Source organism: Mycteria americana, chromosome 23, assembly GCF_035582795.1.
Source record: "Mycteria americana isolate JAX WOST 10 ecotype Jacksonville Zoo and Gardens chromosome 23, USCA_MyAme_1.0, whole genome shotgun sequence".
In the NCBI taxonomy this organism is placed as follows: Eukaryota; Metazoa; Chordata; class Aves; order Ciconiiformes; family Ciconiidae; genus Mycteria; species Mycteria americana.
In genome coordinates, this window is record NC_134387.1 from 2449612 (window position 1) to 2470739 (window position 21128).

At 45.9% G+C, this 21128-nt stretch overlaps 3 protein-coding genes across 5 annotated transcripts in view; all 3 read left to right on the forward strand.

The window, feature by feature from the left end:
• Positions 1 to 302: 302 nt before the first annotated feature.
• On the forward strand, positions 303 to 3226 carry PCNA (proliferating cell nuclear antigen). The gene is made up of 6 exons (XM_075523568.1): positions 303 to 602; positions 1193 to 1290; positions 1711 to 1778; positions 1936 to 2130; positions 2432 to 2555; positions 2679 to 3226. The coding sequence occupies exons 1-6, from the start codon at positions 382 to 384 to the stop codon at positions 2759 to 2761; spliced, it is 789 nt and encodes a 262-aa protein (XP_075379683.1). The 5' UTR covers positions 303 to 381; the 3' UTR covers positions 2762 to 3226.
• Positions 3227 to 5628: 2402 nt separating this feature from the next.
• On the forward strand, positions 5629 to 10459 carry TMEM230 (transmembrane protein 230). Of its 2 annotated transcripts, none has more exons than XM_075523570.1 (4): positions 5629 to 5836; positions 7565 to 7692; positions 8165 to 8287; positions 9208 to 10459. In XM_075523570.1, exons 2-4 carry the CDS (start codon positions 7594 to 7596, stop codon positions 9346 to 9348), a joined length of 363 nt encoding a protein of 120 aa, XP_075379685.1. In that variant the 5' UTR covers positions 5629 to 5836; positions 7565 to 7593; the 3' UTR covers positions 9349 to 10459. The 2 variants fall into 2 exon arrangements, with proteins under 2 accessions (XP_075379685.1, XP_075379684.1); XM_075523569.1 differs by having other exon boundaries at positions 5630 to 5832; positions 9208 to 10458.
• A 7294-nt stretch (positions 10460 to 17753) lies between these two features.
• The window catches only part of SLC23A2 (solute carrier family 23 member 2), a 63856-nt gene continuing 60481 nt past the window's right edge, over positions 17754 to 21128 (forward strand). For both annotated transcript variants that reach the window (XM_075523396.1, XM_075523398.1), the window contains exon 1: positions 17754 to 20162. The gene's annotated coding sequence lies outside the window, so the exon portion shown is untranslated. The remainder of the gene's footprint in view (positions 20163 to 21128) is intronic.

The window sequence follows — 21128 nt, forward strand, 5'->3', positions numbered from 1 at the left end:
CGCCCTCCCCTCAGCCGGGGCGCGGGGCGGCCTCCCGGGGCCGCCGTCCCGGCTTAGGCCCCGCCGGCCATCGCCGCACGGCGAGGCGGAACGCGGGCTCTCAACGCGGGTGTAACCCGCGTGGTGATTGGCTGCCGCCGGACGAGGGGGCAGGATTAAGGGGAGGAGGGGCGCCGGGATTGGCCGGAGAGCGGGGGGACCGGTCATGTGGGCGTGGATAGGGTTTCGGTGAGGGAGGTGAAGGCCGCTGGTGACTGGCTGCGGCGCGGCGGTAGGCGGGGCAGAGGAGGGTATAAAAAGGGCGCTTGGCGGGCCGCGGCTGTTGGCGGCCAGTGGCGCTTCCTGGGTCTGTGTTTGCTGCCGCTCGCTGCTGCTGCGAGGATGTTCGAGGCGCGGCTGGTGCAGGGCTCGGTGCTCAAGCGGGTGCTGGAGGCCCTCAAGGACCTCATCACCGAGGCCTGCTGGGACCTGGGCTCGGGCGGCATCAGCCTGCAGAGCATGGACTCCTCGCACGTCTCCCTGGTGCAGCTCACGCTGCGCTCCGAGGGCTTCGACACCTACCGCTGCGACCGCAACATCGCCATGGGCGTCAACCTTTCCAGGTGGTGGCGGCGGTGGGGGCTGTCCGGGCGCTAGGCCGGGGGTGGGGGAGCGGGCCCGGGCCTGAGGCGCTGAGGGGAGCGGGGGCCGCCGGGCCCGCGGGAGGGGTGTGTGTGAGGGGAAGATGTGGGGCGAGGGGCCGTCTTTGCCCTCGCCGTCCCCGGGGAGCGGCTCCTGGGGCGGGTGGGGGCCGTTCGGAGCCCTTCGCAGCCCTTCCCCCATTCTCAGAGCTCTCGCGCCGTTTTTCGCGGCGCGCGCGGGGCCCGTCGGCGGCGGTGACGTCACTGCCGGCGCCGAGCGCGCGGCGCGCCGTGGCGGGAAAGCCTGGCGGGGAGGAGGGGAGGCCGAGCGCTGCCCGCCATGGCGCTTCGCCGTCCGCCCCGGCCCTGGCTCTGCCGCCCTGCGAGAGGGATGTGGCGGGGGGACGAGCCCGAGCTCTGCTGCTCCTGCACAGCTCCGTGTGCTGCGTCTGAGCGTGCCGACTGCTTCTTGCTAGCCTTGTTGTCGCGCTCCAGTAGGCAATGGGCTGGTGTTCCTGCTCTGTCTGCTTGCAATCCTGTGAGTGACCTACCTTTTTTCCCCCCCTGCCCAGCATGTCCAAAATACTGAAATGTGCTGGAAATGAAGACATCATAACTCTCCGAGCAGAAGACAATGCGGATACATTGGCTCTAGTGTTTGAAGCACCAAGTGAGTGTTATATTTGGGAACTAATTTGCTACTGTGATATTTTTAGGTAGTATTCATAGACCAAGCAGATGCTGGGATGGGGGGAGGTGAGAAGGAGTACTTCAGAAATGGGAGGGGTCACCTGACACTTAAACTCTTGAAGCAGTCTGGAGATCTAAGCTTAGTCAACATGACCAATGCTTTCTCTGTAAGACAAAGACTCTTCTTTAGGCCACATATTGATGCCCTTGGCAGATTCCTGTCCTCTTACAGCCTACAAAAGGCTGTTTGGGTCACTTTAGGTTTCTAGCTCTAATTAAATAAGGCGGATCTTATTGTCATAATTCAAGTGTTTTTACTTGGGGGGGGGGGGGGCAAAACTTAAATTCAGGATGATAATTTATTGGAAACACTTGGTCAAAGTATGTTTTGTTTCTTTAGATCAGGAAAAGGTTTCTGATTATGAGATGAAGCTAATGGATCTCGATGTGGAGCAGCTTGGAATTCCAGTAAGTAGTGGCTTGAATGACTGAGTACACTGTCTGTTAGGAATGGGTGTTTTCCCATGTTCACATCGGACTTCCTTTGGAAAGACTACACAAACTCCAGTGTAGTGACTATCCCAAGCTTCTTGGTAGAAGTTTAATTGTGACACTTCCATCGCAGGAACAAGAATATAGTTGTGTAGTGAAAATGCCTTCTGCTGAATTCGCACGCATCTGTAGAGATCTCAGCCACATTGGCGATGCAGTTGTCATCTCCTGTGCGAAAGACGGTGTGAAATTTTCAGCTAATGGAGAGCTGGGAAATGGAAACATCAAGCTGTCACAGACCAGCAATGTGGATAAAGAGGAGGAAGCTGTAAGTTAAGCCTACTGTGGTGTCTTCAGTGTTGAGGTTTCTACTAATATGACTAATTCTCTGACCTACTGGGGGCTAAAGCTGGGTCACTAGATTGTGTATTTCTCTGGTTTATAGATTAGAGTCAACAAATTGTTGCCAGCTTTAGGTCCTTACCCCTGGGGCCTGCGAGCAGTGCTCAGCAGGACAGAGTGGGGAGCAGCACTGACTGCCTTTGAGATGTCTGAATTATTTGAGAGACTTGAGGGAACTTGCTGCAGCTTGTGTTTATTGAAGTCTAACCTGGCTGATGGTTTTCTAGGTTACAATAGAGATGAATGAGCCAGTCCAATTGACCTTTGCTCTGAGGTACTTGAACTTTTTTACCAAAGCCACTCCCCTGTCACCTACAGTAACACTCAGCATGTCAGCAGATGTTCCTCTTGGTAAGTAGAAGCAGCACTACTTGAAAAATCTTGTAGAATGCTGCCACCGTAGAATGGCATTAAGAACTCTTGCCTGAATGGCTTTTCTGAAGAACCTTCTCAATACTGTTTTCTTTTTTCCAGTTGTGGAGTACAAGATTGCTGATATGGGACACTTAAAATACTACCTGGCTCCAAAGATTGAAGACCAACAAGAAGGCTCTTAACTGGAATAGGACTGAGGGGGAGATCTGGTCAGCTCTTTGGAGAGGACAACTGACTTTGAGAAGGAAGTGGTGTTATTAGCAATTCAGTGCATTGGAGCATTGTATGAGCACTGCTAGGCATGCTGTGTAGATATCTTTGTAAATATTTTTCAACTGACTTTTTTGCTATACTGGTGTCATTGGAAATAGGAAATTTTGTGTTTTCTAGTCTATTCCTGTACTTCCAGTAATCTCTTAGATGCTGTCTTAAGGTGAAATATCTTACTCCTCTCACCTTGTGTTAGAGAAGGGGTGCAATATTTAATTTAGTAAAGATGTTTCCTGGAGTTTCACCTGTGGAACTGTAGTTGACTAGGGTTGCTGTTCAATTATGCCATGAGTTTATTTGACCTTACTTCATTTATTTTTTGAAGCTGATATTCTAACTGAAACTTGGAAAATTGAAATAAAGAATATAATTTCATGGGTTTTATCCTGTTTAAATGTGGATGGATGAATCGGTGCTTTGTCAAACTATGCTAATGTACCCTACCTCCTTTTCCAAAGGAACTGCAACAGGCAAGCTTGTGCTTTCTTGTGCTGGAGTTACCAGCTTCTGCTTTGATTGTTTAGGTGTGGTGAAATGGAGGAGCGTGGTTACAGTTTGAATAACTAATGGGTCCATGATGCTGTTTCCTTTAAGCAGAGAAGGTTTGTGAAACAGATTTTCCTTAAAATGTATTCTCTTGGGCAGAAGCCAGAGCTGCCTCTAGCAGGGACTGTTCCTGTAGCTGTCACTGGCTCGGTGAACTCGGTGTGTAGGCATGTGCTGCGGTGTAGTAGTGACTGAAAGTTCCTTGGTCTGACGGTGAGCTGTATGAACCCTTCCTGGTTTTGGCTCTACTGTTTCTGGCTTATCAATGTTAAGCTACTCCTCGACAGGTCTCTGCATGTTGCATTTGTTGAATGCTGTTGTCCCCCACCTTACACACTTCTGTTGACAAGTGTAGTGCACTCACCTGTGCCACCAGCAATTCCTCTTAATTGAGGGTGTTTGTGATCATCTCCATATTTATTGATGAAGACAGGTTTACAGCATGTTTCACCCTGAAGGTTTGATCATGAAAAACAGGATTTGAAAACAGTTTCAGGCAGCTACCAGGTTGGTTTTTTCTTCGCTTACTGTATTGCCACCAGCTAGCTGTAAATCCTTACCCTCCATCTGGCACCTGAGTGACTCCATTTTGTCATGAATGAAGAAACAGTGAAAATCGATTTAGTTGGCTCGATCAGTGCTGTGTGGTAAGTAGTACTTACAGGCTCTTAAGTGCTGTGGGTATGCTTCTTTTCTGAGGAGGCTGTGTACTTCCCACTAGTCAGCAGTACAGGAGTATCTTGAGCATAAACTGCCTGCAAACTTGCCAGTTGGAAAACCCTGCTGATTTAGCAGAAGAATTTCACAAGGTGGCAGTACTGATTAAGAAACATAATTCTGCTGTGTCAGAATGATATGGCTACCATGGTGATAGAAACTTAAGAAACAGATTTCTTAATGCCCCTGCCCTTGAGTCTTCATTGGTAGCAGCACTGCTTTATTAGAGATGGTTTAGACTGGTTTTCTTCTGCTGTGATGCAGGGACCTCCCTGCATGGTTTTCAGCTCCCATATCGAGTCTTGTGTCTCCAGAGCATGCCCCACTTATTCTCTTGAGCTGTCTTAGCTTGCTGATTGATTCAGCACCTTTAAGAAAACATCTCAAAAGCAAGATCTTTAGCTGCCCTAAAGTTTCTCAGCAATTGCTGAGTTATTGCCCAGAACAGTTGTAGTGGATACCTTAGATAACCGAGAGGCTTTTTTTACTCCAAATGTGATGCTCCTCAGATAGGATCACCATTGTGGTACCCACAAGTACAGCAAGTAAATCTGTGCTTCAGCAAAGAATCAAAGATTTGTGATGAAATTGGGAAGGATTCTGGTTTTCAAGGATGTGCGTAAAGCTGGGTTAGTGATTACACCAAAAAGAATTTGCTTCCAACCTCCTGCTGTAGTGGGGATTACCAAACTTGTGCTATTCTACTCAAATGCATTGTAAAAATAAGCCAAATGGTTTAATTGCTTATTTTTACAGCTGTAATGACTAAATTGAGTAGTCTCCTGTTGTAAGGAATGTCCTTTAATGTAAGTATCTACGCACTTGTGTTTTGACTTGCGTACTGTCTGCTTTCTGGATAAATCCTTAAAGAAGCTGAATGTTTACTTTGCTGTTGCCATACCCCAAATAATCAAAATTAAAATGTTCCCTTTTTAAACAAAACAACAGACTGCAAAGGCTTAGTAAATGCTGTGTGTGGTTCTCCATGTTTCATAGAGTAAGCCTTTGAATTTTATAACTTTAAATATTTAGACTTTCTTACCAAGGAGAAGAGAAATAGGGGGAGGAAGGGAGAATTCCTTTAAGGAATTCTTTAAACATTTAAGGAGATTAGGCTTTTTGGGCTCTAAGTCCAGTGGGTATTTTATTAATTTACAATTAATACAAGTTACAAGGAACCATGGCAATTCCTGCAGTTTCCTTGTTGGGAGCAGTTGGAGGAAGTAGATCCCCAGCTGTGTTTCATCTGATGTGTTAATATTGTTCCAGGTGCTAGAAATAATTTTCTGGCTGTAGCTTGCCTGTCACATATTTAGCCCTAATGGAGGGCTGTGCTGTGTCTGACAGCTTAATTATGTCCAGATCTTCCTTTAGAAAATCAACTCTATTTTAAAGTATGCTTAGGAGTGATGTGTATGAACATGCTGTCAAAATCTACAAATGCAGCCCTGAAATGACAGATTAGCTCCGGTGGGTCTTGTGTGATGTGGGCCTGGGTGACCAGGACGTGGTCCGTGGCTGGACCTACGGACGCTGTTAATTCCAGCTGCTAATCTGGAGTGTGAGACTGAAAATAACCCAGCGGAGCTGAGTCAGCAAGAGGCTGCTGCCATAACCTGGAAGGAAATTGCTGTCATCAGGAATAAACTTCCTGGGTTGTTCTACGGCAGCGCGGAAGCGAAGCGGTGGGGAGAGATGGGTTTGCTCAGCAGCGCAAATAGTAGGTAACAGTCTTCGTGTGTTTTCGGGGATGTTTTGAAGCGGTGCGAGGCAGGGTGTGCAGCCTGCAGCCTTGGGGAAGTTCCCAGACGTGTTGTGAAGTTCCTGTTTAGCAGCAGAGAAACCATTTCAGGTCTGGAGGAGGGGGGTCGGGTGCGTTTATCGTGTTAGGTGTGAGGTTTGAGCTCCCGAAAGGGCAAGAAATAACGTTCCCCTTACTTCCTTATTCCTGGGCAGAGCGGGCAGCAAAATATATTGCTCTTATTTAGGGGATAAACAGGGTTTTGTCTTGAAGTGCCAGGTTTGCACTTACTGGTGAGCTCCCCTTGTGAGCCTGCGCTCTACCCTGGAAGCCTTCCCCCAGGCAGTGTGGCTTCTGACTGTGCTTAAAACATGGCTGTAGTGCATCGTATTAGGAAATTTGGATTACAGGCATGATTCACCATTTATTTGCCTCTGAAAGAGCACAGCACTGAGCTTGTTTCTGATCTTGAACCAATGTAGAGCACAAGGAGAGTGAAGCTTAATGGACTTGCACCTGGCCTTTAAACATGAGGTCTGAGAGAGTTTTCTTTTTTTGCATCTGTCCTTAATAGCCTCTTTCTTGTTGGTAAGCAAGGGAAGGGCAGGACAATTTATGCAAGTGTAAATTGGAAATAATTCTGAGGAAGCCTCTAGGAATAGCTTGGTAAATAATGGGACAGTCAGTAAGAAGTCCCGTGGTACTTGAGTAAAATGGGGCAGAGTTGGGAAATCTGGCACACTTCAGATGTACGGATTTTTCTTTTGGCTGCTTCCCCTCCTGCCCATCTACCCCCTGGGCATGTGGAGGCCTTGGGGGTGTTTGAGTACCGTGACCTGAAAAACATGGATGTGCAAGGAGCTGAGGATGTGAGTGTCCGCAGTGAGTCAGGGGTGTGTTGGCAGGCCGGATCCAGGCTTCAGCTCCTGAGAAGTTGGGCTCCAAGGTGCAGAAGAAAGCTGGCTGTGCCCCTCTCCCCGGGACTGTCACTGCTGACAGCAAAACCGCAGGGCTTGGCTTCACGGCATGGTGAAATTGCAGGGTACGGCTCTGGTGGAACTAAATAAAGCTCTGCCCTCAACACTGCCTCTCTTGCAGCTAGACAGACAAGTGACCTACGCTTTTTGCTCCTTGCTGGTTTTTTGGTTACCTCATCCACTAACCACTCCATCCCCTTGTCGTGCTCCCTCTGAGTCATGACTTGAGCTGTCTCGGGAATGACAGCTCCATTTCATTCTAACTTTTAGTGGGTTTTTTTTGCAAAATGGATCTATTGCAAAATATCCGGCTGGTTGAAAAGCTGCTTTGTTTAGTTCTGGTTTGGGTTTATTTGCTGCTGTCCCTGTTTAGAAATAGCTGGACCTCAGACATCTCCCTGCTGGCATTATGATCTCCCTGCAAAATGAGAGCTGGTTTATACATTGTATATTATTCCAGAATTTCTATCTTGTTTTAAACACAAGTTCTAGCTCAGTTTGACTTTGCTTTCAAATATTGGCAAATCCTGTTGCAGCTATATACATGCTTTTGTATTTTAGGCTTAAATACAAAGCTTTAAAAGATTTATTTCATTAATTTATGAAAAAGAATAAAGATGCCTTTTGGTTAGTACAGGTGACATTTTTGTTTCTCTTAAATAACTTGACCCATGTCTCTCAGACTCCATCATCCAATTTATTCTTTCTTCTTTTTGCTCTTCTCTGTTTTCCAGGTTCTAGCTGATGCCCAGGCTTCCTTGTAATGATGCCGTCACGTACAAATCTGACTGCTGGGATTCCCAGTAGCAAAGTCAAATATTCCAAGCTTTCCAGCACTGATGATGGATATATTGACCTGCAGGTAAAAAGTGAGGAAGAAAACCTTTCTGCTGCTGCTCTGTGAATTAATAGGAAAGGCTGCTATAGCTTTGCATGTGTGTGGGAGGCAGCTGCTTTGTTCATCTCCAGTAGAGCAGCCTCAGCTCAGAAAGGTACAAGCTGCAAGCCACAGCTTCAGCCCTTCTCCTCCAGAAAGCCCATAGAGCTTAACTGGAAACAAGATGGCTTGTTTAATAGGGTCAGATGCGTTTCTTTGGAGGGAGGGGAAAACCAGAGCAGGTCTGGAAGCAATGGGTGTAAACGCTGGCTCAGACAGCAGGGTCTCCCTGAGCAGGGTTCCTTGCAGCAGGGCCATTACAAAGCCCTGCAGTAGAGCTGCTGCAACAGTGTGTCCCATGTCATCTCTGCTAGCTGTGGGGTTCACATCTCTGCTGTGGTGCGAGGGGAACTGTGCTGAGTTAAGCTGTTTAATATTTGGGTTTTTTTCCATCCAGTTCAAGAAGAGCCCACCAAAAATCCCCTACAAGGCAATTGCACTGGCTATTGTGCTCTTCATGATTGGGACCTTCCTCATTATCATAGGAGCCCTCCTCTTGGCAGGATACATTAGCAAAGGCGTAAGTGGTTTGATTACACTTTTGTTATGAGTTTTGCATTGCTTGCCCATTCCTCAAAGCCTGCATGAACCATCATGTTCAGTGTAGAAATTCAGAGCAAAAGGCCTGTAGGCAAGAAGGTAATCCCCTCCACTGCTGTGCTGGTGTTTGCTGACAGCCCTGTTTCTCTGGCAGCACAGCCCTCTGTCTTCAGTTAGCACATCTGGAGCAGGTTCATAGGTGAATTGGAGATCTGCCAGGAGATCTGCTGAGTTTCTCTGTCCTCCCTGTGGTAGTTTCATTTTAATGCTACACCCCTGCAGTGGTCAGCTTGCTCCCCTGGAAAAACTTCATGCTGGGATCATCACTCTTCTAGTGAAGGTCATCTGGTAACTTCTGTAGGAGATACCAGACTGCTATATAGGACACAGCACCACTTTTCTCATCTCTCAGTATTTATGATCTGTTGAAAGGGGATCTGTTGTTTGTAGGTGACTTGCTGCTCCTCTGTGGCACACTTCTCCTTTTACCTTGTGCTGTATGGAATTGCTTTACGGTTGGCAGCTGCTGCTTTTCGTTGTGGAAACAGCAGTATCGGAAGCAGTCCAGGCACAGATAGGAGAGCTCACTCTCAGCCAAGCATGCAGCACCCAGCCTGTGGCTGGCAGTTTTGTAATGTGATTAGGGTTAGGAGGAGCCACCCCTCCTATCCGAAGGAGAAGTTCAGTTGAGGGTTTCCTGCAGCAAGGAGGAGATGACAGGGAGAGGACTTAGAGCTCAGCCTGAAGAAAACTGAGATATTTCTGATTTAAGATGAATTTTTATATTTTTTTGTCAGCTAGCCAGGCCTTAGGGAAGAATAATTGAGGTAGGGCTTAAACAGGGAAGACACCTCACCCCCAGATCTCTTCTTCCTGCACTTGCATATCTCTTCTCTGCAGGGAACGGACCGTGCTATCCCCGTGCTCATCATTGGGATCCTTGTGTTTCTCCCAGGCTTCTACCACCTGCGCATTGCATACTACGCTTCCAAAGGCTACCGGGGCTATTCCTATGACGATATCCCAGATTTCGATGATTGAACAATGTATTTAATCGCATTATAATTAGGTTGGCGGTAAGAGCTGTTAGTTACCCTGGCTATCAGAGGGGGCCTGTAAGATTGTAGATGAAGTACATCTATCACAAGATGCCAGTTCCTGGTTTTGAGGTGTTGCAGGTTTTTTCAGTTGGGGGGTGGGGACTTGAACACAGAATTGACCAAAAGGATTGCAACATTAGGTGGGAAGAACATGTGATTTGTATTTTTCCTCTTTTGGTTACATAATGCTGGTTGCTTGTAAGAAGTTCTTGGGCAAGGCAATTCTAGCAATTTTCCAAAGATAGAGCCAGTTTCAGCAGCAACGATATTTGTTTTTCTAACTGTTTTATAGACTTTATTTTGGTTTTCAGTGAGATTGGGTTTACGTTTGCAGACAAACACTGTAGTTAAATTCTCCTTTTGCTCTCTGTCCATCAGAAATGCTTCCAATCTACTTGTCCTGTGCTTGTCTGGAGTAACGAGTGTCAGGTGTGTACAAGGGGGGGAAACTGCACTTGCATGAAATAATTTACATGTAGTGCGTTTGCTATGCAACTCCTGTGGTCAGACTGACCAAGCTTATTTACTCAGCAAACACATTCTTCAGAAGCAAACTGTTTCCCATGCCACTGTTACTTTTGGCAAAATCTGCTTATCCTTTAAAAGGACTGGTGTTGGATTTTGCTTATTATTTTAAAGAAATCGAATGGATACGGGGAGAAGAATTGGAATCTGGACCAGGACTCAAGTGTCTAAATACCAAAAATCTCTGTCTTGACTAGCGTGGAGATTGGAGACGCTTGAATTCCAGCTGTCTGTACATACATTTGGAATCATTTTGTCCTTGTGTGTAAATCCCTAGACCAGTAAAAAGAAAATCTCTATAGTTTGTACTGAATAAATCCAGTTTGTATTGTTTTGCCAGCTTCAGTGATATGTTATTCAGGGAAAACAGATTGGTAGCTCTATTTTATGTAAAGTAAAAACTGTCTGTCTCCTGATGTGGGAGTGAACTCGGTGTCCTGGAGAACAAGTATGTGGCAAGTAGTGATGCAAGTAGATGTATGTAATATGAATAAACTTTGCTATATTCTGTGTACAAATTTTAAGCTTGTCTTTTTCACATTCACAGATCTCTGTGTGCACTAAAAACTGTTCTGGGCAACCAGATTAAGGCTTTAGCTGAATCTGCTGTTGCCTACTGCTTCCAATTGCTAACGTAGTCACTCCAATCAGCATTAGGCTTTGAGCCAGCAGCTTTGGAACAGCTCCATCTGCTCTCCAGGACCCTTGGCCAGCTTTGGGGCAGAGCTGGGGACCTGGGATTACCCTCTGTAGTGCAGCAATCCAGAGTGCCCTGTGTGCAGCAGGAAAAAGTGCTTCTTCAGAAGGTCAGGATGGGCTTTTTGAATGTCACCTGCAGTCCTTATTAAATGTGCAAAGACCCCAGACTTCTAATTGCTTTGTTTCGGGGTCTCAATATCCAGTTCCTTTTGTTGTGCAATGTAACAGGAGCAGTGTCTGTCTGGATACAGCTTGCAGGCTGGTACTGATAACTCTAGAATTGTCAGGGTGTGCCTCGTGGACTGAAGGTTTTTGAAAGGAAGAGGGGCAGGTATCACTGTTGGTGCAGAGCATGCAGATGTTTAGATGAGAACAGTGCTGGATGAATGCCTTGCTCTGAAAGAACTCTTAAAATTGTATCTTTTCCTCCTCCAGTGTTCTAGATTAAACCCAAAGCCTGAGCCAAGATCTTTTTTTTTTTTACCGACATCTCTTCCCTTGTTTGACTTAATTGGCTTGCGTGTGCCCCAGTGCTGTACTCTGAGGAATAACTGATTGAATTTAGGATCTCCCTTTCCATCTCTGAAGGCAACAACTATGCATGTTCTCTGCTGCGTCACGCCGGCCATCGCCCATCTCACGTTCCCAACGCTGCCGGCCCCTGAGCCGATGGCAGCCCTGCTTCTCCGATGTTGTCACGTACTGCTTGGCAGCAGATGAAATGTGTCCATTAAAGCTGGGTCTGGCCAGGAGAGTGGCTGCTGACGCAAAGCCATGAATCAGCCTATATTAGGGGATAAGAATGTGTGTTTAGATTTTGGGAAAGGGGAGAGGAAGTGGAAGGGAAGTTTAGATGGAAAAAGAAAAGGGGGAGGGAGAAGATGCTTTCAAGTGGGGCTGATAGGATGCAGAAAGCCTGGGCTGACTAAGAGGGAAAAGTTAAAAGTAGGGGACAGGAGAAGAACATGTTGACATTTCTGGAGGAAAGGCAATTAATTTTTTTTATTTGACAGAAGCAGAGTCCTCAGGCAGCACAGTGTATAAATAAGAACAGTCCCTGCCCTAATGCTTGCAGGGCTGTCTGTAGAAGGGATGGCCACAGGGAAATGTTCCTCTCTACAGGGATTGTTTTATATCTAATTTGGAAAAAGGAGACACTTCTGGGAAAGAAAGGTATGTTGTCTGCTGGAAAAATGTAGATCCAGATGACTTCATTCTTTGAGTTGACATATTGCATTCTAAGCATGGTTTTCCTCCAGAGTGTAAGTCTCTAGATGTTCAAATGTCTATTAATTGTCTAGCTGTAGTGTAGCTAATAGCCAGGGTTCAATTTTGTCTAGCAAAATAGCATGAGTTTACATTTATTTCAAGAGACTGGAAAATTTTAGTGCAGACATTTTGTTTCTCTGAGCCGGGCCCATACCATAGTGGTGGTGCTGCTCTGGTGTAGATTTGAGTGTAATCGGTGCAGTCAGCTCTTTTATTTGTTAAAGCATTACATAAGGATGAAGCTTTCCTCCCAAAAGGGGCTATTGTTTCACTGCCTCTGTGCTGATACATTACAATAGGATCTTTTTAACTTTCATCCCACTCCTGCCACATTGTGGACGTGCGTGCATGATTTGCACGGCTGGCTTTGCTCCTTTGCTGCCTTTCCTGAACTCCCTGACTGTGTAGCTGTATCCTTCCCTTGACCCTGGGTGTCAGATGCTGCTGCCAAACCCCACAGTTAATGGCTCTGCTCCTCAGTTCCCCTTCTGTAACATCAGGGGTGTTGTGGGTTTGGGGAGGACCGACTGACTCACTACAGTGGTGAGGTTAATAGGAAAACGCCTGTGAAGAAGCTTCTGGTTCTAGAGCAGGGCTTGAATGACAAATAAGGCACTGGCTGAACACTGATGAATGAGGATAATACTGAATAGCTATTTCCTTTATTGAGCATCATCCATTCTGGGCACTCGGCAAGGCAGCTGTCTCGGAGAAAAAAATAGTCAGCATTTATATAGCTTGATGGGGTATTATTATGCACAGAAGCTCTGGAGAAAGAACAGGCACCCAGATTTTAGGCTTTTCTCTAGTTTGAGTGCTTGAATTCATGTATCCTCAGTGATGTTCTTCTATTGCTGTTGTATGGTGTATTTATACAATTACGTACTTAATATCATAAAGTTGCTGGAAAGACATTTGGAAGTGTGATTCTAGAGTCCTCTGGCCTGAGCTACCAACAGTCCCAGAGAAATTCCCCCCATGTATTATTTATAACAGCAAAGACTCATTTTAAGTAAATCTCTTGATTTTACTTTTTTGACTGCCTGGAGTGAGCAAAGCTAATTGAAGTTCCCAAGCATCCTCACATCAAGGGAAACTTTCCTTATGTAGACAAGCTGTTTGAAACATCTAGGTGAATAAACTGGGGGGAACAAACAAGGTGGCAGTGGAGACAGTCTTGGGTAGCTGCAGACATTGACTACAAGCCCTGGAAACTGATGCTATAAATCCAAAATGGCTCTTTCTCTGCTCCTCACTTGCAATGGCTCATTTTTAATAGTGTATCGTGCTCCCCAAGGCAGAGTGGGGCCTGTTCCTCACCTCTCCAGGAGGCTCCTTACCACTGGTTGTGGTGCAAATGCCACCAGCTGAGAGAGATGGCCACCAGTGGCTCCTGGCTCAAAGATGCCATGTGTAACTAATTTTCTAGCACTTCCCACAGCCAGTTTCCATTGAGAAGGGAAGGTGGGCAGCAGACCTGTACCAAGTGGTGGCATTCAAGTGTAGAGCGAAGGAGGCAACCTGCTGCCCACACACTGGCTGAGGGACCTCAGTGGGCTTCCAGGAGAGGCTTCACAGCCCGAGATGCTGTTAAAAGCAATGCAGTGGTTTCTGCCAACTCAGGCACTGCAGAAGGCTGAGGACAGTGAGTGTTTATAGCAAGCATCGTATCCAATGCTGCATCTCCAAGGTCATGGCTAATGCCCCTTCTGGGAGATCCTGTAGAAGGATGCCTGTCTGAAAGGGGCTCATAGCAAAAATAGGGGGGATGGAGATCAACTCAGCAGTGGAAAGGAGCAATAGGAAAAGCCAGCATTACCCAGAGCATTGTGCAAATGGTTCTAATAAACCCTCGAAGAGGCAGAAATTGTGCTTCTGTAGGTTGCTTGAAGTGACGGAATGGTGAGGTGTTTCACCAGCCTGGAGGTTGTGTGAGAGCTTTGAGTCCAAGTGAAGCCACAGCCCTGAAGGGTTTACCACCCTCTCCCAGTTTCTCAAGCCTTTGTTGTAAGGCTTGTGGAGCCAGCAATGTTGTCCTTTTTTACAGGCTCATGATTTTGCATCTGTCCATCTGTTGCCACTCCAGGCAGCAACTTTACTTGTGCTATATATGGTTTTTGACATCACTGTTGATCCTTCTCTATGAGGTTCTCCATGTGCTTGTGCTGATGCAGGTTCATGGGATGGGGAGAAGAGCAAGGCCCATCGCTGGTCCTGTGGTGATGTAGTAAGAGGAAACTTGAGTTTCTAACTCCTTGTTCACCCTTTCTCAGCAGTGATTTGTATTTCCTCTTGCTCTTTCAATAACCTCATCCGCAAGGCCTGGCTGGATGTTCTGTTGTTTGTCTGCAGAGCAGGGTGTTTGTAAGGAGGCTGAGCTGGCCAGCAGGTTACTGGTCTTAGTCCTGAAAACATTTTAGTAAAAGTTGTGTGAAACATCTGCAGAGATGAAGGAGAGAGAATGGGATGACTCACTTGGAGCACACTGGCTATATTTAGAGCACAGGGGTCATAGCCATAAAACAAATGCTTTATTTGAACAAACAGCACAATTTGCAACAGCATCTCTAGTGCTTTTCTGGTACCTATTGTGCAGGAACACTTAGACCAGCCCCTGCAGTCAGGGTTTGCTTTCTTTCTGTCAACTGCAATTAGCCAAATTCAGCAACATTTGCCACTGAGAGGCTCAGTGCTGTACTGCTACTCTTACAGCAATATGGATTTTGCTTAGCATGAAAGATGACGCTAAAACCCTGCAGGGCAGAAAGAAATGACTTGGCACAACAGTTCTGTCCCTTCTAATCAGATTTGTGCTATGCTCCGCTTATGCTGTGGTCTAAACGAGTTTCTCCATGCTCTCTCCATACTCCTCCCCCTCACAGCCTAGCCCTTAAAAGTCCCAAGCATCAGCCCATTCATACAACCATCCCTCACACCTTCTGCCCCTCCCCAAACTGCTCCTTAAGCTTTCTCCTGGCCCTTCCCTTGGGGTGTTTGTCCTGCTCTTCCCAGCAAGATCTCTACCTGCAAAGCACCTCTGCGACTCCTTGGCTGATCCTGCCTTTCCACTTGGCACTCTCCTCATTGCTGTACTCTGGGAGCTGCAGCTCAGCGGTTTAGCAGGTAAGTGCAAATTGCCTGGCCCTCGGATCTCTCTGGCCTCCCAACCGCTAGCAGAGACCTTTTGGTTTGCCTCTTCCAGCTGAGGGAAGTCAGCAATCGTGCCTTCATTTTCTGCCTTCTCTACCTGGTGAAAAGAAGTGTTCTTTGCCTTTTCCTAGAGCTCTGTGTTCAGCCCAGCTATTCTTTCATGCTGCAAGGCAGCTGATGCCAGCTGCTGTGTTCTGCCCTCCCCGTGTGAAATGTGGATGTGCGTGTTTACAGCGTTTCCTTTCTCCTTCCTTAATACGCAAGCAGCTTGAGGGTTTTAGGAATGCTGGATTTAACTAAAAATAGTCCAGGCAGTTCAGTGGGCCATGACAGATTCCTCCCTCCCAAGAGAACTGGCTTTGTTCTGAGATGGAGCCAAGGGTCAAGGCCGGGGGGGGGGAGGGGGGAACCTTAGGGGGAAAAAAGCTTAATTGTGGATTAGGAATTATTGTTTCCAAATCATTTCATGGACTGTTTTGCTTCTCCAGGCTCAGGCAGACTTTGGTTTGGACCAGTTAGGTACTCGTTTACTCGTTACCTTGAGGCCTTTCCTTCGTGGTTTCACCCGTGTCTAGGAAGGTGTTAAGAAACTTGTTTTAATTGAAGTAAGGCAATTATTAGGAGGTCTGTTTTGTGGCCTGCATGGACAGAGCTTACTTATGACAAGAATCCGGAAGCGGACATTTCCTTCCTCTACACTGAACTTCTGTTGGATACTGAGCCATGATGCTGTCCTCCATCTCTGGAGCAGCATAAAGGCTGCTCTTGGAGCTTGCCTCTCTGACAGTAACACAAACCTTTGAGATTCCCATAGAGCTTTTCCAGTCCTGCTGCAATTACAGTAAGGAACAAAATTGCAATGAATTTTCTTTGAGAGGACTCTTTCTGCTCCTGTGAAATAGCAGTTTTGGCACTGAAAGCATAAGTTCTGTGGAGGAATGACCGTTTTAGCCTGGGCTGTTAAAATGAAGGAAAAAATCCACTAGTCACCACTAATTAATTTTATTTTGAAATATTTACTTGGACTGAAGTAGCTGCTCTCAAGTCTTTAAAGGATTAGCTGCCTGCTAGTCTTTCGTGCCTGCAACCATTTATTTAAGCTGTTGCTGCAAATCATGCTGTTAACCCATCATGCAAGTTTTTAACCTTTCTTTCCTTGTCAGTTGGAAATGTGTGGTACACACGGTCTTGCTGACGTGATAGTGGGAAGTTAATACATCCGCAGTCATGTCTTCTGGGTTCTTTCCCCAGCTTGAAAAGCTTCTTGAAGGAGGGGAAAGACAGAAAATGAACATAGTAATAATTGCCTACTTTAGGATATTGCAAAGCCTGATGAGGGACTGTAAGAAGTTTAGGGAACTAAACTTGAGATGTTTGCAAATGCATTCTATCCTGCCTCTGTGCTTTTCCATGTGCTGTTACCAGGGCAAATAATTCCTCTCCCTCCCACTGACCTGTCAGATAAGATGCAGCATTTCCATTGTGCTCCATCCTGATGTTCGCTTGCATTTGTCATACCGTGTTGCATCATGTTTAACACAAGTGGTCAAACCAATCGACCAAAACCCAGCTGCCAGGGGAGGGTTTGCTCATGCAAGAGCATCAGTTTCTGAGCTAAAAGCCACGTTTAGCAAAGGAAAAGTCAGGTGGATTTAGAAAGAATCCCTGAAGAAAGCTGAGAACTCACCTCAGCAAGGATTATTTCTTACTCTCACGCATGTAGTGTATTTAGTGTAAAAGGAAAAGATCTTGGGTCCTTAAACCTACAAATACTAATTAGCATCACCATATAATTTTCTAGCAATTGTTTTCATTAATACGTCATTAGAAAAAGTCTACCAGCTCCTATAATATTCATTTTTCTTCTCAACTCTTTAACAGTTCATGTCGCAGCATGACTTCTTCACTGCTATTTTGGGTGGTTCTTTTCCAGACAAATGTCTTATTTTCTCTGTATTCAATACTGCAGGTCAAGTGAATTCTCTCTGCCTTTTGTTGCACAAGAACAGAGGCAGGATTGTAACATGGCCAGTTCAAATGTATGGCTAAAAATAGGCCAGTGGATGGTCTCCAACTTCAAATACAAAAAAATGTATTTGTAAAGGTTTCTCTTTGTTGAGTGACCGCATTCCAGATTGCTGAGAAGACACTTCAAAGTTCAACTTAGAAACAGCTCCTGTTTTAATCCTCCCCATGAAATAAAGGAGACTATCTTTGACTTGCATCCACAGTCAGCTGAGACACCAAATGCTTGAAGCTGGCAGCCTGCTCCACTCCTGGGAGCTGATCATCCCTTCCGCAGGGTCAGTGTACCAGGAGGCTGTCCTGCTCCGATGCTTCCCACCCTGTCAATGGGGCATGGGCCCAGGTCTCAGGAGGGAGTTAAGGGCAGGCGCACATCCCTTCTCCCACCTCCGCTGTAGGGAAAATAATTTAACAGTGGCAAGACGGGCCAGAGCTTGCAAGAACACTTCAGTGGCACTGTATTGGACTGTTTGGCACTAATTATGAGTAGTGGAGAGGTGGCACTTCAGGCAGGGAAGGAGTTAACAAAATAAAGGTCAATTTGTGGGGGAGAAGTTGGAGTTCATTGTTCCAGGCTCTGCTGTGTATTTCCTTTTTACCCTCTCATATCAGAGTCTTGGCTCTCATCATAAAAGGGGCTGCTAGTCCTTCCTTTTTCTATTTTTATTTAGACTGTGAGCCCTTCAAGGCATGGACTGTACCTTAACCTGTGTGCAGCGGCACAGCGGGAAAGCTCTGTTGGTAGGGAACTATAAATAGTGAGCCCGTCCAGCCCTGTGGCATCCATGCTTGCTATAATTGCCTGGTTTGCACTCCTGTGACAAGCGTTAGTTCAGCTGTCGGGGAAAGAAGGAACTGAAAAGTATTGCCACAGACAGTTTTCAGCTCTCGAGTTGCCCGTTGAGCTTTGGTTTTGCCCCAGTTCTCCCTCCTGCCTCGGAGTTCTTCTTTTTCTAGCTGTGTGCGAACGACAATTCCCGGCGTCTGCCCAGTGTGCTTCGGACAGTTCCATTTCGGAAGCAGCTTTGTAGAGGGCTGCTTGTGGTGCTGCCTATTTCGAGCTTTAGCTCGTGCCCCAGCACCATGCTAATTTATTTTGTCTTTTGGCACTTGCTAGAGGAGGTTGATTCTGCAGCAATCATTTTTCTATCATTCCTGACATCACTGTGTGTTTTTGTTACTATAGGCTCACATGAGGCATTAAATGACTCATGGGGAGACAGTGGATAAAAGTAATGACCACATCCATCCTTCCTTCCTCTCTAAGCACATTGTGGATGTTCTTTCTGAATTGCTTGCAAGTGGATTCAAGCAATGAAAGATTAAAACAGGGGTTCTCTCTCTGCTGTCACTTCTGCTGAGATATGAGTAAGCAACCACGAGGGTGCTGCTGCATGTTCTTTGCAAAGTAAAGGACTTTCATTTGAACTCCCAGTGGAGGGTAGCTTAAGAAAACCTGTTTTATTCTGTGCTACAAAATTCTTCTAATGGACTTAAAAATTTTGTGCACCATGTCCACGCCCTTTTGGAAGTAGATTATGTGGAAATAAATTGCTCTGGTCCTGCCTGTACCCATCTGTCAACAGAAGCTGCCATTTATGCCACAGCTTTGAACAAGAGCCACGCATGAACTTGATGCAAGGTGGCAAAACCCAGCTTGTCTCCTGCTTGGAGTCCGTCTCTCCAAATGACATAGGCTTCATCCGATGGGTAGCTGCAAGCAAAATGCCCGTGCGAATGTGCACCGGCAAAGCGAAAATGTCAGGAGCTGTCAGCCACAGGCTCTTGCAGTGCCTTCGCTGCTGCCACAACATCTCAGTCAGGAGATGTGGCTCCAGCGATTCAGCAGTATTGGCAGCTGGAACCTGGCAGAAAAAGAGAACAGGGAGGATAAATGCATGCTGTTTTCCTGGCCCTCTCCTGCTCCCACTCTTCCTGAGATTCAAGAGGACTCTCCCTTGGCTAGTTTCAGGGGCTGTGCTTTTGAAAGGAGGACTGGGAATGAACTCTGAGAGGTGACTAAGCCCATCTCCTCCTCCTCCTGCCAAATACAGGCCTTCCTCCTGACTCAGCAAGTTAAATCTCATTTATCTGGTACAGCCCCTGAGGTACCAGACATAACAGCATCAAGAAAATTAGCTTCTCATCCAAATCACGAGCTGTCCAGTTGAATTAGTGTTACTGTAAGCGTTCTTTATTACTCTTCCTTCCCTATAATCACTGATAACGTTTGGATGAATACCGTGTGGCCAGTGTAGTCTGAGGAGCATGGAAAGCTGTTCTGGGTTGTTTGTACTGTGCTGGCTGCCAGAATCTGGTCTCCATTTACAAAATATTTTGCATATACCGAGGTGAAGGAAGGTGTCCTCTCTCCAAAAGCTACCGGAGGTAAAACCATCTTGATACAAACAGCGAGGATCCAAGAACTCTGCAACGATATGGATTTTTTTTTTCTCCTGCTCACCTATTGATTTATTATGTGAATTCAGGCAACTGTAACTTTGCAACCCCTGCTATTTATCTTTCGATATAGCAAGCGCAGCAGTACATCTGCCTCTTGGATTGCTGGCTGAAGCCTCAGTAATTTGAGTACTTGGACTAAAGTAGTCTGAGATCCTTGGACTAAAAGCCCTATTTGCTATTAAGAGCACTTTGCACTAATTAAACTTCATAAAATTCTTCCTGGGTCTTCCTACCTCCATTTTTGCAGATGACAAAACTGAGTATTTAGCTCAGGTGACAGACCAGGAAGTACGTTGTTCAGTTTTAGAAATAGTTCTTGGAAAGAAATAACTTTTTTGCGAACTCTATTTCCATATAACATTCGGGGGGGGGGGGGGGGGCTGGGGGGAGAACAGCAATCGAGTCATGACTGTCCCCAAGATAAACTATAAATTTATGTATGTCAAGGAACCTTCAGTGGTGTCTTCCACTAGGTGGTGGTAGACAGCATTTTTTAAGAAGGGTTATTCACTCGCTTTCTTTACCTCATAGAACAGAAACCCGGTGTCTGCCCAGTTCAGTATTCTCTTCCCCTTACAGTTACTGCTTCATATTCCAGAGGAAGAAGCAAAAACATCACTGCTGGTGAGTTGCTAACTTTTTTTGCCTCTTCTTGGGGAGTTTTCTTTCACCTCCTAGGCAGTTGTTGAAATACCAGGGGTTTCATTTTTTTTTTGCGTAATCCAGTAAAATATATTCCTGTTATCCGTACATGTGTGCTGGGTTGTTCTTTCATTCTTTGCATTCACATAAAATATTGTTAATCTGATGTGAGGCAAACTATTTTTTTATTTCCTTGTTTTATGTTGTTAAAGACAAAACAAACTGGACACACACCAAGAAAACAAGATAGGGAATTGGAAATGAGCTGTGGATCCCAGACCCAAAACAACCATCCCTGGATATAACTGGATGTGAAGTTTTGACTCGGTCCTTTGGAGATCCTGTATTCGGATCAATTATTCACATCCCAGTTGAGGCAACACTTTGGTTTAAAATGGAAATTTTGAGTAAACAGAAGAGATGCCAGCCAAGAAGATTTCAGCATTTAAATTTATGCCAGTAACGTACATGCTGCATCTCAAGAAAACCCTGACCTTCTGTAGTCCTGTCCTTACCATTTTATTTGCACAGAGCCATAAAGAAACAAACAAAATAAAGTTGGTGTGCTTGGGGAACATACTCATTAAAGGTTACCTCAGACTATGGCAATAATACTGCATTCTCTGGCTGCAGAGAAGGACACGCAGCCCAGGCTAAAGGCTCGACTGTCCCACAACACTGTCTCCTTATGGAGACTTGTAGCTCCACATGGACACAACCTCACCACAAATCAAGTCCCTGCTTGCACGCTGTCGTGGAGATGTTGCAGTAATTCAGGCTGGCAAATATCACAAAGTACTATTTGCTCGTACACTCTCTAATTGTCTACTGTAATTACATTAATACTATAATATTTATCCTGCATTATGAAAGCAAGCATAATGACTGATTAGTACAAAGAACAGAGGGTGGAATTGGGACTCCAGGGCTGTAGTCTTAGCTGAAAAA